We start from the raw sequence: 18,550 nt of genomic DNA on the forward strand, positions 1-18,550 counted from the left end.
AGGCATGGCCATGTGACTAAATTCTCTCTAATAGAGTGTAGGCAGAAGTGATCGGTGTCACTTCCAAAGCAAGGCTTTTAAGAAGCAGCTTGTGCCTCCCCCATACTTCTCCCCCTCCGCCCTCTGAATGTAGACAAAAAAACAAGGCAGGAGAAATTAATGGAGTCATGTAAGACGGAAGGAACCTGGGTCCCTTAATCACCATATGGAGAGAGTGGGTGAGGTCAGGAACACCCATCTCAGACTATTACACGAACGGAAATTGAACTTCCTTCATGTCTGAGCTAGTGTACATTTGGGGGTCTATTTGTTACAGCAGTCGAATCCACCCTAACTCGTGAAGGAGCTCAGGTACCTTGGCCACCACACAGGTCAGCCAAACCTGGCTTGAGGCTGGGGTCAAGAAGAGGAGACCTTCTGAGATTTTCATTTACTCCCCCATCGCCGTTTTGTGAAGCTCACTTAACTCATCCTTTAGGTACAGCCCAAGACCCGCTTTCTCACGGAAGCCTTTGCTGACTTCCAATGAGGGCCAAGCCCACTCCCGCGAGCTCCCACAGCACACATCAGACATCACAGTTGCACGTCACGTGTATCAGTGTGATTTCTTGACTAATGTTTATACCTCCACTGCATTTTAAAGTATGCACTTTTCAGAACTCATAGAATGACACACTACTTAGTGCATTTTGTTGTATGTAAATTTCACCTTAAAAATTACCAAAAACAAATACTGAACTCTGGTTAAATGGCACGTATGCTGAAGAATTTAGGGGTAAAGTATACCAGTGTCTGCAACTTGCTTTTAAGTGCATTAAAAATGGGTTGACAGAAAGACGGATGGATGGATAGATGTGTGATGAAGCAGAACCAGTCAAATGCTGTTGTAGAATCTAGGTAGTGGGTATTAAGGATCTTCACTGTACAATTCTTTCAACCGTGCTATATTCAAAAATTGTTTTTCCCACAATAAGATACTGGGGAAAAAGTTCAATGAGAGCAGGGACCATGAGTACATTACGTGAAAAGAATTGTTCTGTGTATATTATATATTTTTAATCATAATATTCTATGATTTGCTTCTGTTTAAATTGATATTATGTCATGGACATCTTTCCATGATGACAGGCAGGCAGACAGACAAAGAGAGACCTCGTTCTTTTGAATATATCATGGATATACCATAATACGTTTAACTTTCACGTTATTGAACTGTTTTCATTTTTCTCTATTACCAATCATTTCCCATGATTTCCAATCATTTCCCATAGACTTTTGTGTTGCTGGGTTTGAGCTTCTTTATGTTACGTCTACTTCACCACAGCGTACATCTGCCTCCCCTTGCTCCCCACCCCAACTAGCACAGGAGTCCATAGGCAAGAGTCAGGAGTATAACAGAGAAAGGAGTCTCCACTCAAACATCTCAGCATAACTTTTCAAAAAAGATTTGGGTCCTACAGATCACTACCACAAGCACATCTGAAGTCTTAGAGGGCAGGCGATACTGGCCTCAGTTAAATGTTTGTTGTGGCCACATTTGAGGGTTAGAAGAATCAAGTTTGTAATGTAGACAGTTGTACTGGTGCTGTGTCCATTCTCTATCAGGTACCTGCTGTCTTTCTCTTATAAGGTCCACTCATGCAATCCATCTGGGCAGTGCACAGCTGCCCAATTTATATAGCTGGAGAATAATTTTATCTCCAGTGATCCCTTGACAACCACAGAGGTTAAATTCTTACAAAGTGTAGTGGCTGGTAAAGCAGAGAACTCACAGATGAAAGGAATCATGGAAAACAGAGAGTCAAACTCACTGTAAGGAAAAAAAAAATTTAACTATGGATGGGGACGGACGTTAGCTAGACTTCACCGTGGTGGTCATTTCACAATATATACAAATATCGAATCATTAGGTGGTATACCTGGAGCTAATAAAATGCTATATGGTGATTATACCTCAATAAGAATGCGTGAATGAATGAATGAATGAATGAATGAATAAAATAGAGCATGAAGGATAAAACTAGAAAAACAAACATTAAATAGTAAATGAGTAATAGATTTGAAATGCTCTGTTACAAAAGTTCCAGAAGGCATCTATCTCCAAGTACGCCAAATGTGCCAAGAAGCCCTGCTTAGCAAGACAGCCCTTGCAGGTAAACACTCCCACCTGTTCAGGAAAGTAAACTCCAGACTGTTCTCTTTTTCAGAGTTTTTGAAACAGGGCTTACTCGTTTGGAACTCAGTGGCCTTCCCGCTTGCTTTGTCATTTGTTTTATTTCCACAGGTCTTAGCAAAAGGCATGTGTCACTCCCTAGCTGCCCCACAAATTATGACAGTGCTTAAGAGCACATTTTTCTGGGCCGGATCTGATACGGTGGACCTGGGAGAGGAGAGGTGTGAAGGCATCACCTCAAAGACCGATGCCTTCCATCTTTGGAAGAGGGAGACCAACGAGCATGCTGTGTCGTTCTGTTTAAGCGGGTTGACCTATGGGGCGCCCCGCGTCGGATTCTGTGCTGACAGCTCAGAGCCTGGAGCCTGCTTTGGATTCTGTGTCTCCTTCTCTCTCTGCCCCTCCCCTACTCACAGTCTTTCTCTCTCCCTCTCTCCCTCCCTCTCTCTCTCTCTCTCTCTCTCTCTCAAAACTAAATAAACATTAAAACAATTTTTTAAGGGGATTGACCTATACACCTGACAAGATTGCAACTGTCAAAAGTAGGCATTCAGGGACACCTGGGTGGCTCTGTCAGATTTCGGCTCAGGTCACGATCCCAGGGTTGAGGGATCAAGCCCTGCGTCAAGATCTGTGCTGACAGCATGCAGCCTGCTTGGGATTCTCTCTCTCTCCCTCTCTCTGTCTGCCCGCCCCAAATAAGTAAAGCATTAATTTTTTTAAGCAGACATTCAAATATAAAAATCACATTAATTTAAAACCATGGTGGGCAAAACCGGAGGTGCAAAGGGTTACTCTACGTTTTAGAGGATCACTGAGGTTTTGTTATTCTGTCTCGGCTTTCATGACATACTTTGTTTTCATCTGTGATTTGTTTGATGCCACATCCCCAGCCTGGAGCAGAACTCTCAATTATTGTTACAGTTTCCATGGAAACATATGATCTATTCTCTCTCATTCCCTCACTGTTCCCCAAAGACCCACTCTCCCACTTCTCCAGCCACCCCCAACTCTAACCATTTCCGAAAAGTCCTCTGATACTTCCGTTCCTCAAAAACTCTCCAACCTGTGTAGTTAAGTGACCACAAAGGTGCAGAACTATACACAGAGTATGCTAACCTTTGCAGTAACAAGGACAAAAAAACCCATATTTATATTTGGTAAATTAGCATGTAGGAACCAGAAGCATGCAAATTCAATGAACAAAATGTTTGCACACGGAGGGCAGCGGCAGTGAGGGGGCACAGAAAGGTGTGAACCTGGGTGGGAGCAGACTTCTCAATGTTTATCCTTTCCATATAATTTTAATTATGAACCACGTGAGTACACTGCTTATTAAAAATAGAATTTCACTTTTAAAAACTCCCTGACGGGCTCATATTACCAGAACCCCTTCTTCATTTAGGCCCCTTCTTTCCTGGTCATCATCTGAATGCCCCTGTTCTTAGCAGTTTAAATCTCTTGACCTCACCGGTTTGTCTTTCATCCCTAGGCTTCCAGACTCCTTTCCCACGCAGGTTGTGACCCTCTTCCTGTTCTGACTTCTTTTCCAACCTGATCTACATTCCATTTGTATTCATTTATTCCATATGCTTTTATTGAGCACCTGCGAAAAGCAGGCTACGTTGGATCTGCAGTGGGCATTTCTCTTCCCAGAATCCTTGACTCCCTTATTACTGTAACCTTCTGGCTCACTGGTCCTGTTAATTCCCCCCTTAGCTCAAATTTGCCACCAGCTTCCTCATGTCCACACCCAGGCTGCTCAGAGGTACCAGCAAAAATCACACAGAGGCATGGACCACTTCCATCACCAACTTTAGAGAGCTGCTCAGCAGTCTTACTGTGTTTTCCTGCTGTCACTCCCATTTCCTGCCCAAGCTCTGCAAACTCTCCAGCCTTCACCTCAGATCCCTTATTTCATCTCAGCAGATCACCCTGTGACCCACGGACAGAGAAAATGCATGCATTCAATCCATAGGCACTGGATGAACAGTGGTGAACAGGGTGAACAGTGGATGAAGAGTGGCGAACAGGGCAGAGAAGGTCCTCCTCTTGTGGCATTCAGCTCTTAGCAGGAGTGGAGAGACAAACCAACCAACAAACAAGAAGTGTACCATCCGGTTATGGCTGCTAGGGGAGAGTGGAATATGATGGGGAATGATGAGTGGCTGAGGAGGTGGCTATTAGGGAAGGCTTCTCAGAAGAGGTGACGTGGCTGAGATGAGAGTTATAAGAAGGAGCCAGCCATGCCAAGAATAAAGGGAATAGCATCACAAAAGCTCTAAGAGACGGGGGCGCCTGGGTGGCTCAGTCCGACTTCAGCTCAGGCCATGATCTCACGCTTCGTGGGTTCGAACCCCACATCTGGCTCCACAATGTCAGCAGAGAGCCCACTTGGGATCCTCTGTCTTCCTCTCTCTCTGCCCCTCCCCCACTCACACTCTTTCTCAAAAATAAATACATTTTTAAAAAAGTTTAACAACTGTGAGAAAAACAAACAAACAAACAAACAAAAGCCCTAAGAGAGGAAGGGGCTTTCTGTGTTTCAAAAACCCAAGGACCACGGCGGTCAGAGCACCAGGGCGTCACAGGGGCAAGAAAAAGAAGTCAGGCAGAGAACTGGGATCAGATTCTAAAGAGCAATGTAGGCCAAGGACACAGTATGAAATTTATTTCAGTGTGACGGGAAATCATTGAAGAGGTTTTATTATTATTATTATTATTATTATTATTATTATTATTATTATTTTAAGTTTATTTATTTATTTTGAGAAAGAAAGAGAGAAAGGTGCAGAGAAAGGAAAGAATCCCAAGCAGGCTCTGTGCTGTCTGCTCAGAGCCCAATGCAGGGCTCGAACCCACGAACCATGAGACAATGACCTGACCAGAGCCAAAGTAAAGAGTTGGATGCTTAACTGACTGAGCCACCCAGGCGGCCCATCATTGGAGAGTTTTAATCAGGGGAGCGTCTTGACCTAATAATGTAACTGTTCCAGAATGAGCACAGGTGCTAAATGGCAAGTTACTGGTTACAGGTAACAGGAGTGGCCGCAGGGAAGTCCAGCGGGTGTATGAGGTTTAGACTAGTGCTCCATTTGTGAAGGTGGAGAGAAGTCAGTAAATGCACAACATGCTTTGGAGAAGGATGTGTCAGCATTCGTGAATGGATTTCACATGGCTGGGGGAGGGGAGGGAGGCAGCTAAGAACAACTCAAGGAAAACTCCCAGATTTGGGGCTTAGGCTGCAGAGGTGGAGAAGAAATTTATATTTTTTGCACACTTAACTTCATGGTATGTATGAGATTTACACAAGACATATCTCTGGCACACAGAGGGATTAGAAGACCCAAAACAACACTAAACAACTCAGGAATACTTATAGCACAATCTCAGCTTCAGTAAAACAGCGTCTCCCAGTATCTATAAAAGTATCTAGAACCACTCTACGAGTCCCAGGGTCATCCTTCAACTCTGCTGCTGTTTGAGAGGAGGGGTTCCTATTCTTGGCTGCAAAAGTGATCTTTTCCAAAAGGCACATCGGATCGTGTCACTTCTCTGTTTAAAAACTTCCAATGGGGGGCGCCTGGGTGGCGCAGTCGGTTAAGCGTCCGACTTCAGCCAGGTCACGATCTCGCGGTCCGTGAGTTCGAGCCCCGCGTCGGGCTCTGGGCTGATGGCTCAGAGCCTGGAGCCTGTTTCCCATTCTGTGTCTCCCTCTCTCTGGCCCTCCCCCGTTCATGCTCTGTCTCTCTCTCTGTCCCAAAAATAAATAAACGTTGAAAAAAAAAATTTAAAAAAAAAAATAAAAACTTCCAATGGTTCCCCAGTGCTCTACGAATAAAATCCAAACTCTTCATCACAGCTCACAAGGCTTTGCAGGATCGGGCCCCTGCCCATCTCTGCAACTGCACATCCTCCTACCTCGCCCTGCTCATGACATCTTGGCCCCGACACCTTCTGATGGTACCTAGAGTGTGCCAAGCCCTTCTGCACCTCAGGACCTTTGCACTTGCTATCCTCTCAGCTGGCAACATTCATTCTTAGCCCTTGGAAGGTATAGCTAATTCATCCTTATCTTTCAGGGCTCACCTCTTCAGGTGGTCTAAATGGGTTCCCTCTGGATGTGTGTTTCTGGCGCACAGCAGGCTATTCATTTTCTTCACAGTTTTCATTATGAACTGTAGTGGGGATCTACTTTTTACTCTCTCCCTCGCTGGAATGTAAGCCCCATATGAACAGCAAATGTGCCTGCCTTGTCACCTGCCCTTCTGGAGTGGGTGCAGCCCCCAGGCCATACCGTACCTTGCCAAAGCTTCCTTTCCCGAGCACCATCAGGAAGTTAAAATCGGTCAGTTTCATTCGGTCTCTGTTCCCATTGTTGTCAAGTTTGGATATGGTGTTGGTCGTCTTTTCTTCTGGAGCCTTGGTCCCCTGACCGATCTTGGCCCTCTAGCAGAGGAAGCACACAGAACACATCATTAGGGTTTGAGGATGCCCTTGTTGGAGGACACAGGTACACGTTGTGAGCTGTGGTTTCTGCAGCTCGCCCCCTCCCCCAGCCTGCCTCTCAATGAAAAGCATGGCCAACATCCACTCTGCAAGCCCGAAACCTGGAAGCCACCCTTGGCACCTGTGTTTCTCTTTTATCCATCATGTCTCAGCCACCACCAGGAACTGTTCTTTCTTCCTCCTAGCTGTCTCCAGAATTCATCTTCCTTCCACAACCACCTGTTACTATGTTGCACCGGGACAACCCACCTTGGTTCCCCTCTCACTGGGCTTTTCATGCAACCGGAGTGAGCCTCCACCTCTTCATACCAACCAAGTCGCCACCTGCTTAAAAGCTGTGACCCACTAGGTTGGGGATAAAGACCTCGGTGCTTTCACTGGCCTACATGGCCCGGTATGATCAGGTTCTCCAACCTCATCACTTCTTGGATCCTGCCCTGCAACCCACCTTCATTTTTTCATCTCCCACCTCAGGGCCTTTGCACCTGCTCTTTGCTACTACGGGATGGCTATTGTCTCCTCTTTGCCAACCGAGTTACCCCTGCTTCACATTTTCACTTCCCCAGGGAAGCCTTCCTTAACTGTCTATATCTGGATTACATGTCCCTATTTGCTTCCTTCATCCACTTTACCCCCCACTTATACTGGATGGTAACTGCTCACTGTTTTCCCCAATGCACTGGAAACTCTGTGAAGGCACAGAATCTATCTCTGTAACTTCCCTGACAACTAATACAGTTTCCTGCTACACAAAGAGATGGATGGGGGAGGCCCGTGCTGGCCCTCAGTGCAGTGGGGGGAGGGTCTCGCTGCTGTGAGCAGCAGAATGGTGACTCAGAATAGCAGCAAATGCTTTGCAATGGGGAGAGAAGAGAAGGTCAGCAGTGAGAGATAAAATCGCCAGGACTTTGTTACTGGGTTCACCTCCAGGGCTAGAATCCTGGCCCTGGAGTGGAGGAGCGGTGCGGTCCTGAGGAAGTCAGTCAGCTCAGGATGCCCCTCTGCTCAGATGTCCCGTACTTTAGCATCTCTCTCAGAGAAAAGGCTAGAGGCCACAGACGACCTGGCCCCTCTGTACCTTCTCCGATTTTGGCCTCTTCTCCTTGCATCACCCTGGCGTCATGGCTGTTCTCTGATAGCACCAAACATGCCCTTGCCCCTGGGCCTTTGCACTTGCTGTCCCCTGTGCCTAGAGTCCTCTAGTCCTCAGTCCCCTGAGCTTCCTCACTTCGGATAAGACAGCCTTGCCCAACAACGACACACAGAAGCTCTCAGCCATTGCCATTACCCTTCTTTACTTGTTTCTCATCATATCCCTTATCACCATCCTACAAACCCAATATTTACTTGTTTCTTAATGTCTCCTCTTTGTCCTCACACTAGAACATGAGCTCCATGAGGTCAAGGATTTCGTCTGTCGTGTTCTCCTTTCTCTGGCACAGAGTAGGCACTTAGTTGTATTTGGCACTTAGTTGTTTCTAAACCTTAGTCCCCTTTTCGAGCACATGGAGATCATGAGAGAATGTATCTTGGAGTTCTTTGCACCATTCCTAGCACATAGTAGGTGCTCAACAAATGCAAGCTATTTTTTGGTTTATTTTGAGAGAGAAAGCATGAGTGGAGGAGGGACAGTGAGAGAGGGAGAGACAGAAAATCCCAAGCAGGCTCCGCACTGTCAGTGCAGAGCCTGATGCAGGGCTCGAACTCACAAACCGTGAGATCATGACCTAAGCCAAAGTCAGAAAGTCAGACGCTTAACCAACCAAGCCACCCGGGCGCCCCAACAGATATTATTATTATCGTCCCATTATTATCGTCCCTCTATTCTGTTAGAGACAAAGAGGCAACAAAAATTTTTTCAGGGTTTTGAATTTCGGGAAAGACTCATTCATTCAAAAACTACCCACCGAGTGCCCGCTAGCTGCCAGGTGATACTCTAGATGCTGAGGATCAATCAGAGAGAAAACCAAACATGGATGCTCAAAGAATTTACACCGCAGCAGGAACCGGGTCCCCCACCCTGTGTCCAAAGGATATTCTGGAGTTATCCAGATAAACAACTTGATGTCAGCAACAGAAACAGCATTTGTGGAGTAGAGAGTAAGACATATTCAAAGAACCAAACACCATTTAGTCTGGCCGGAACACAGAGTGCAAGGTAGATGTGGCACGGGATGGACAGGCCTTAACCCTGTCAAGAAGTCAATGCTGGGGCACCTGGGTGGCTCAGTTGGTTAAGCATCTGACTTTGCTCAGGTCATGATCTTCTGATTCGTGAGTTTGAGCCCCTCTGGCCCCCTCTCTCTCTGCCCCTCCCCTCATACCTCTCTCACTCTCTCAAACGTAAATAAACATTTTTAAAAGAAGAAGTCAATGCTAATTATGAGCATAAAAGGCTTTAAGGAGGCCCTGGCATGATCATATTCCATTTATTTTATTTTATTTTTAAAAAAAAATTTTTTTTTCAACGTTTATTTATTTATTTTTGGGACAGAGAGAGACAGAGCATGAACGGGGGAGGGGCAGAGAGAGAGGGAGACACAGGATCGGAAACAGGCTCCAGGCTCTGAGCCATCAGCCCAGAGCCTGACGCGGGGCTCGAACTCACGGACCGCGAGATCGTGACCTGGCTGAAGTCGGACGCTTAACCGACTGCGCCACCCAGGCGCCCCTCATATTCCACTTACAAGATCATCCTGAGTCCAGAGAAGAGACCCATTTGAAGGAGGTTGAGTTTGGGAACCACTGGACGTGACTAGAGACATCAAGGTGCCAGATGCCGGGTGTCTCCGGCACAGAGGGAACAAAGTGGGTCGGTTTGGAGGTAGACTTATCGGAGCTGGGTGCAGACTGGGAGAGAGGCTCAGGGATGAAGCCCTTGGCTCCTGTGTTGTGCACCTATGAGGACAGGATGCTTCCCCACTCAGAGGAGAAGTGGAGAAGGGGCAAGTGTGGAGATGTGGGTGAGAGGGTGGGAAGAGCCTGACTTCAGACACACAGAGACTCCCCCCTTTCCCACAGGGGCTTAAACTCTGAAGTTTACTTCCTCCTCGGGACACGCCTGTTCATTGTCGTTGCCCCATCTGTCCTGCTGACAAAGCATCCACCGTTTTTCCTCTTTTTGCAATTGATGTTTTTTAATTTACATCCAAGTTAGTATATAATAATAGTTTTTTTAATGTTTATTTTTGAGAGAGACAGACAGAGAGAGAGACAGAGAGAGAGAGAGGAGAGGAGGAGACACGGAATCTGAAGCAGGCTCCAGGCTCCAGGCTGTCAGCACACAGCCTGATGCAGGGCTTGAACACACAAACCGCGAGATCACGACCTGAGCTGAAGTTGGATGCTTAACCGACTGAGCCACCCAGGTGCCCCTGTAAATTAATGTTTTAAATATTACAGTGGATAGACTGAAACGCATAAATCTCAAGCGTACAGTTCTAGGAATTTGGACAAATGGATACACCCTTGAAGCCAGACCCCAATCAAGAGAGGGAACATTTCTATCACCCCCAGAAAGTTCTCTGTGCCCCTTCCCGGCCAATCCCCACTCCCACGAACACAACCTCTGTTATGAGTTCTATTCTCATAGGTCAGTTTCGTTTGCTCTTGAACTTCATCTAAATGGAATCATAGAGTGTGCCATAACCATAGAGTGTACATAATAAGGAAGATATATTTGGTCTCTGCCCCTGGTTCCTGACACAGAGCTCCTAAAGTTCTTGTTAATTTCCCAATAGGAGCATCTTGTATTCTAATTCTCTTGGTGGGCTCCTGGATGGGGCATGGTCACCAGAAGGACCAAGCCATGATTTTTCAGAAGCTTGGAATTTTCAGCCCCATCCCAGGGTTGGAGACTGAGTTAGTTAATAATCAGTCATGCCTCCATGATGAAGCCTCCATAAAAATCCCTAAACTATGGAGTTTAGAGAGCTTCCAGTGTGGTGAATCTCAACCCCCTGGGGGATGGAATCTCCTGGGCTCCTTTCAGACCTTACCCTGTGTATCCCTTCATCTGGCTGTTCATCTGTATCCTTTATCATATCCCTTAATATATAATAAACCAGTAGAAGTAAGTGTTTCCCTGAGTTCTGTGAGCCATTATAGCATTATCAAATCTGAGGAGGGGGTGGTGGGGACCCCTGATTTGTAGCAAGTCAGACAGAAGTGTGGGTGAGCTGAGAGCCCACAATTTGCGACTAGAGTCTAAAGTGGGGACAGCCTTGTGAGACCAAGCCCTCAACCTGTGGGGTCTACACCATCTCCAGGTGTCATCCGTGAATTAAATTGTAGGACACCCAGCTGGTGTCCACGGAGGACTGGAGAATTTCTTGGTGAGGGAAATCCACACATTTGGTGAAGATCTGTGAAAGTCTAACAGGCTTCCCTTTATGGAATAAGCAGTCCTTGCATCTGGCTGCTTTCGCTCATCATCGCGTTCTCCAAATGCACCCGTGCTGTTGCCTGAATCAGTGGTTTGTCCCTTTGTATTTGCTGAATAGCGTTCATTGTTTACGTTCTCTTCTTTACAGGCATTTGTGTTGTTTCCATTTGGGGGGCTGTTAACAGAGCTGCTGTGAACACACACGGTCAAGTTATTTCCTAGTAAGATACGTGCTGATTCCAGCGTCCGTGGGGCAGCCAAGCATGTGCACCTGGGAAGCACATGCAGGGACAACTGGCATCTGAGCTGGAGACAGAGGTTTGGGGGTTACAGGCGTAGAGCGAGTGGTTAAAAAATGAGCTCATCAGGTAGAGAAGCAAAGCGCCAGGGCAGAAGTAGCACTGCCTTTTCCGGGCCATTATCTTTCCATCATCCCAAATCCTCACCCTTGGCCCCAGGGATTTTTGCCCAGGCTGTCCCGACTCGAATACGTTCCCTCCTTCCTCCCTGACCCTACCGTCTTCCCTGCTTTAGGACCACATCTCCCACCTTCTTGGAATCCCGAGTCAGGACCCACTCAATCCACACACTGCATTCTCCAACCTGTGAGGACCCAAATCCTGACTGTCCCTGGTCCCCAGCCCCCATTCCGGCCCTTAGGGGGACACCGCAGGTCTCAGCATGGCCGGCCAGTGAAGCACGAGTGAGGGACTCACCCAGTTTCTCCGTTTGCCTTTGCCTGGTGCAAAAATTTTTTTCTGTTCCTCAAGGAGCAGCAAATGACCAACCAGCTTCATCCCTCAGTCCTGTGAGTAACCTCCCTCCTCTGAATTATGGGACCCAAACCCCCATCTCAACTTGCTTCTGTGACTTTTCCCATAGGTACAGGCTATAGACCTATAAAGTGTATGTTCCCCATACAAGCTACGGTGTTCGTGTCTCCCCCAACTGCCATGTAGGCTATAAGGTTTGGGTCCTCCCCTCCAAAATTCACACATTAAAATCCTAACCCACAAAGGTGATGGCATTAGGAGGTGGGGTTTTGGGGAAGGAATTAACTCATGAGGGTGAAGCCCTCATGGGGGGGCAGCAGTGACCTCCCTCCTAGAAGAGTCCCTCCCCCACCAAGAGCTCCATGGGTCCTTCCAGGGGGTGAGGACACAGTGAGAAGAGAGCCATCTAGGAACCAGGAACGGGCTCCCTCACCAGAATATGACCAGGCTGCAGCTTTGATCCTGGACTTCCCAGCTTCCAGAACTGTGAGAAAAAAAGTCTCTATTGTTTAAGCCCATGGGTTTTTTGTTGTTGTTATAGCAGCCTGAACAGACTAAACCAGATTCTAAACTCTGGATCAGAAGTCTAATGGCCCCATCCGCCTGGTTTGCACAGTGCTGATGTTGTTTTAATAATTAAATTAGTTGACAACTGTTGAAAAGCAGATGTTCTATAAAAACCCATATTTGCAGCTTCTTTCAGGGAAGTAAATATGGCCACATGGGGCCCCATCCAGCAAGGCATAGTGTTTTTAGATAGGACATGTTCTCTCCAGTTTCCCACAGTCCCCACCATGCCCTATTGTACGACACCAAGCTTTTTTCCCTCCTTGTTTCCTGCCTGGCTCCTGAAAGCATTTGGGTTTGTGACCCCCTATACGGTGAGCCTGTGGAGGACAAGAAGCCCATTCTGGGTCCCCTCTGAAAGTCCCATGATCCCCAGGAGCCCCAGGCCTAGCAGGTACTTTGTCAAAGAGCAAAACTTTTTAAATTGAGGCCCAAATTAAAATTAGCCCCTATCTTTCCGGGTTGGATATGTCTTCAGATACAGGAGTACACTAAGAGTTGTCTTTTCATGTTTGCAATTTAGAGCCCTAGAATCCAGCACTCAAAAGGAAAGCAAATTGACCACGCGTCTGAGGAAGAAGCCTGCCTCCTTCCAAACTGTGCTGGAGGGCAGCAGAGGCGTCTCGGCGGCCGGCACCCAGGGCTCCAATTCAGATGATGAGTGCCTCCGCTGGCTTAACCTACAGACTCCACTGTCACCCCCACCCCTATAAGGAGCTCCGGAGGGGCACCCCAGGACCAGCAGCAGAGGCGAGGCGTCAGGAGGCTTGGAGATCCTTCCTAATCCTCAAGCGGCCCTTCCAAAGCTCCGAAGGAACACGTTCTGAGCTTTATTTATTCCAAGGGGGAAGCTGACGATGGCAACAGTGGCCTGACATTTATATGCTATGACGTGCCAGACGTTCTAAACGCATTATCTCATTCAATCCTCACATAACCTTGGAAGCTAAGAAGTGTTGTGATTCTCCCATTGTACAGATGGGGAAGCAAAGGCTCACAGTTAAAGTAACTTGCCTGCAGTCACCCAGTGAGAAAAGTGGCAGAGCTGGCCCTTGAACCACCCGAACGGAGCAGGCTTCCCACTGCACCCACAAGGCCCAGGTGTCCCTCCAGTCCCTCCAACCACCCCCCCCCCCCCCCCGCACTGTCCTCTCCACACCTGAGGCTCCTTACGGCTCACACCTGCAGCTCTGCCTGTGGGTTCATTTCCTGGTTGCAGGAGCAAGCGGAATCCACAGGCAGGGCGAGCGGCAAATGCTGGCCGTTAACGCCACTGAATGCAGCCGCTAGCCAGCGGCAGAAGTTGAGCCGGTGGATAATAACTACTGCAGTTTCGCGTCCCCCACATGGGACCCCGTGAGGCACACGTTCAGCTTCTCTGACGAGTCAAATCCCAGCGGCCCACAGCGCCGACCTGCTTCACGACACACACTTTCCCGGCCTCCTGCCTTCCCAGCGTCTCTCCCACTGACGAGCATCAGTCGTCAGTGATGCTTCCCAGGATCACTTCCTGAAGAAACTACTTGTGCTTGAATCTTTAACGGCTGCTTGTGGGGAAAACTCAACCCGGGATGATGACCAGCGATGGGATGTGAGAAAGTTGCTTAGCCTGTCTGGGCCTCAGTTTCCTCATTTGTACACCAAAAATGGGGGTGCTCATAGTATCTCCCATTCGGGGGTGTGGTGAGGAGTAACTCAGTTAACATTCCGCAGCACTTAAAATAATAAGGGGCACACGGTAAGCATTTTGTTACGTAAGAAAATCCCAAGACCATCAGAAAACCCATTCTGAACCGTCCAAAGTGGAGTTCTCCCTTCTCTGGCCCATAGGCAAGCCCGTGGTCAGACACAAGGCCCCCAGGCTGAGCCGACTCGGACGTTCTGAAATACACCCCACGCAGTAACTGCACTGAGCTCACCCTACCGTGAAATTCTATTACCCCAACTCCAGCAGCTCGATTTCACCATCACTCAGAATTTCTCCAGATAAGAGGCTTGAAAGTAATTTCTGAGTCATTCTGGGTGCTAATTGCTTATTGCGTAGGGATTACATTTCTCACGTTCAAGGTCAACTGAAATTTCTCTATGTGTCTGAGAATAATTTTCGGTCTGTTGGAAGCATTTTTTTTTTTAATCAACAACTATGGTATGGGGCAATTATAATTCAGGCATAAACAAGCGTTTGCAGGCTCTTGCTAGAAATAAACGGATGCGTTTTGTTGCACGCAGATAAAGCAGCCCTGTACTTCATGCCAATAACTGGCCCCAACAAATGCCATGTTCACGTAGGAACTGTTTTCTCTGACGTCCTGAAATGTCACCCCGGCTGCCCTAGGATGGAAGAGATCATTTTGCAAACTGAGACTTTATTTTATGTGAGAAAATAGTGGCCTTTTTTTTTTTTTTTGTCCCCACAACAGTACATTTTTGACACAGCAGCAAATGGGCATATCTTCCTCCAAAAGCTGAGGGAAAGCGATGGAAGGTGTTCTTTGGAAGGGTGAGTCAAGTGTCCAGCTGTTGGCCCTGCTGCATGGGAAGTCCTTTTACCAGCTCATATGGGCTTGAGCCGGCTCCAAAGCAATAACCTTCACTTATCAAGTTCACTGGAGAGTGACTGATAAGCTCAAGGCCCATGTGTTTGTCCCACTGGTTTCCAGGAAGGGATATTCCCTTCCCCCTGGGTCAGACCCATCACCATAGTCTAGTGTTGTGGAGGGCACAAGAGTCAATACTTAAATGCTATTTCTGTCAAGTTGAGGGGGAAATTAAGGTAGATCTTGGGACAAATGCCAAATCCTTGCCAAGGCCAGAAGTCCTTCTACTGTGATGACCAGCTACTTCCTTAGTCTTACCTTGAACTCATCCATTGTTCTCTCTCCTCCACCCACACTGGCCTTTAAATTTCACACAGTTGCCATGTAACCCCACCACCACAGGGCCTTTGCACATGCTGTCCTCTCTGAATGGAATTGTCTTTTGCCTCTCTATTCAGTTAATTTGCACTGTTGATGCCTCAATGACACCTTCCCTGTCCTCTGAGACAAAGTTACATCTCCCTCGTAGATGTTCTCAAAGTAACATGGACCTCTATTTCACAGAACTTTACCTGGTCACAACTTTTTTTCTTATTTGCCTGTGTAATTACTTGATGAACAAATGATAGTGATCTAATTCATTTTAGCTATTTTATTCATTTTTCTTTGGATTTAGCAGGCCACCACTGTTTATCTAGAATTGATGATTTCCCATCAGACTCAGTATATTGAGTTTGTGCAAACAAAATAATGTGTTTTCCCTTCTGAAACTACTTTAAAATCATTCAATACATATGTAATGAAATAACTCAAATCCATCTTCCCCGAAACATTTTCTTTGTAAAACTGGAATGTGTCCTACACATCTGCTCCTCTCACGTAGCTGAAAATGGGGTTTATTGGCCCCACAGAAGGGAGGGGGCTCAGCTCACGTAAATGTAGAGGCAGCACTCTAGTCCAAGGTTACGGCCAAGGGCTCTTCATCTTTGGAAGATACACCTATGAGCATTTCATGAAGTCACTAGCACAAACAAGTCCATTTGCTAACAGTACAGCACCATCCCACCAATGGATCCAAACCCAGATTCTATCCCTCAGCAAGCCTAGTTGATTCAGCCTTCAAAATATATCACTTCTCAGTCCACTTCGTTCATTTACCATTGCTACCGTCCCGGTCCAAGCTACCATCACAATGACTCAAGGAGCGAATGAGCACTTTCGAGGAGAAGTCTAAATCTAAATGAGGACAGGGAGGTGGGAACGGCTTCACAAAACAGGGTACGTTTGGCTGGGGTTTTGCAGGATACATAGGAGTTTTCTGGGAGGTGGAATAATACTGCAAAGGCACAGAGTCATGAAAGGCCTTGGTAGAAACCACACTATAACTGGGCAAAATGGCACAGAGGCAGACTCAACCAGTTCCCACTGGTGTAGAAAGAAAGACATCTTACCTCGAATTTCTGCCGTAGTTCTTCATTCCCTTCACTTCCCTCTGGCGGCACGGGCACATTGAAGTACTCGCCTTCCTCCTGGCTCAGCAGCTTAAACCTAAAGGGAGACAAGGAGACATGACAAATTCCATGACTGTACTCGATATTATTTTGTTGATTAGGATAAGAAAAGGAAGACTGTAGACAGCTCTACCTTAAAAAACGTGTTGAGGGTTTTTTCTTTTGGGGAGCGTGTGCGTGTGTGTGTGTGTGTACATGCATGCATGTCTGTAGCCAGGCATGCTGTATTTTTGTCACTATCCTACAGATATCAGAAAAAATGAATATACTGTGTTTATAAGATGCAAACTTCTGGCTGACTCTGCCTCTCTCTCAACACGCACATACTTTCTCCACCAAGTGCTTTCCCATTCTGAAAGAATGCTGTGAAGATCTCCCATAGTCGATGGATTCTTATCACATTCTCCCAGCATCCTGGCACTCACTCAGCAGCATTTGGATGACTACAGACTTGTCTCCATGACGCTGTTTTCTCTGCAGATGCCTTCCTAAAGTGCCCTGTATTAACCTCTTGAGAAACGGCATCCCTCAGTGGGTAAGTACGCAAGCCCCTGGTCAAAGTCTGCCTGGGTCCAAATCTCACCTCTGCCTTTGCCTCCCTGGGTCACTGGATAAGCTGGCTAGGCCCTCTAAGCCTCGATCTTTCTCATCTATAATTGGAACAGGGGCACCTGGGTGGCCCAGCCGGTTAAGCATCCAACTCTTTATTTCAGCTCAGGTCATGATCTCACAGATTGTGAGTTCGAGCCCCACATCAGGCTCTGCACTGACAGCGTGGAGCCTGCTTGGGATTCTCTCTCTCTCCACCCCTCCTCTCTCTGCCTCTCCCCAACTCGAGTTCTCTCCTCTCTCTTGAAATAAACAAATAAACATTTAAAATAAATCAATAAACTGGAACAAAAGTCTTTTTCAGGGGCGCCTCGTTGGCACAGCTGTAAGAGCACGTGAGTCTTGATCTCAGGGTCATGAGTTTGAGCCCCATGTTAAGCACGGAGATTACTTAAAAAAAATCTTTCACGGGATTATTGTCAAGCTGAGATACGGTGACTCATGTAAAATGATAAGCATAGTGCTTGGCATTTAGCAAGAGATAAAAGAAATCATCATCATCATTACTGATATTGACATTATCCTAATAAACAAGATGGCTTCAGTAGGCTTTTGACCACAAAGATCTTTCTGTCTACTCAAAGGGTAACACGAGAGTGAGGAAGGAGAAGGAACCTTCCAAAGATATTTGAGTCACTGGGGGGGGGGGGGGAGCCACCTCACTCCCAAAGAAAGACTTCCTAACTCCAGTTCACAATTTTCATGACGACTTTTCCTCCACTCACAAACCTTCCTCAGCAGCTTCTAAAAATAGGAGGAGAGGTGATTCAAAGCAGAGGGGACTAGTTGAGCCTTTAGGCCTCCACGTTTAATATTCAATTACCTTCTTCCCAGTTTCCATTGAAATGACCAAAAGAAATGCAAACGTAGGAGAACAACTGTATCTTTGCTGGCAATCAAGGGTGCCATCCACACAGCAGAGACGTCTAGGAATTCCCACAAATTAAAGTCATAGTAAGAGAACATGAAGCAGTGGTTGGCAAACATTATTGGCCTTTGTGAATTTTCCTAGTCTAGATATTATGGTCAACTTGATGTTTTTCATGATATCATCTCTTTTTTAAATGATAAATACACTTCAAGAAGGAAGCCAACGGGTTACAAGTAAAGGAACTATAGAAGAGTAAATGTATGCAAATCAAAGTTACACAAGTCCTAGCAGATGGCCTGGCTTATCAGAGGCTCTGAGCCTAATGCCTGGACCTCTTTGTTAACATAAGAGTTCAGCCAGCAGCAAGAGTTAAAGAATGTTAAGGGTACGGCAGCAATGTTAAGGGACTCTCTCTTTGTGGTTAATCTGAAAGTTTGAAGGAGCTGGCCAAAGAATAGCTTGGTCAGGGCACAACTCAGTATTACCAATGCCCAACCATGAGCCATCCAAACCGTGTACAGTCTAAGCCACTTTGGAAACTACAGATCAAGCTGTGACCAGTCAATGGGACCTCTGACTGAACCCAACTAACAACCTGGGCCAGACCACAGGGACT

The 18,550-nt window shown here is 46.8% G+C and overlaps 1 protein-coding gene across 2 annotated transcripts in view; it reads right to left on the reverse strand.

The window, feature by feature from the left end:
* PRKCB (protein kinase C beta) overlaps positions 1 to 18,550 on the reverse strand; it is a 333,238-nt gene that overhangs the window by 78,954 nt on the left and 235,734 nt on the right. For both annotated transcript variants that reach the window (XM_047087202.1, XM_047087201.1), the window contains exons 8-9: positions 16,395 to 16,491; positions 6,476 to 6,622 (exon numbers count right to left, since the gene is read on the reverse strand). In XM_047087202.1, the coding sequence (XP_046943158.1) occupies positions 6,476 to 6,622; positions 16,395 to 16,491 (244 nt within the window). The remainder of the gene's footprint in view (positions 1 to 6,475; positions 6,623 to 16,394; positions 16,492 to 18,550) is intronic.

Source organism: Lynx rufus, unplaced genomic scaffold, assembly GCF_022079265.1.
Source record: "Lynx rufus isolate CCGP_SWC_20201006 ecotype Redwood Valley unplaced genomic scaffold, mLynRuf1.p SCAF_23, whole genome shotgun sequence".
NCBI classification, from domain to species: domain Eukaryota; kingdom Metazoa; phylum Chordata; class Mammalia; order Carnivora; family Felidae; genus Lynx; species Lynx rufus.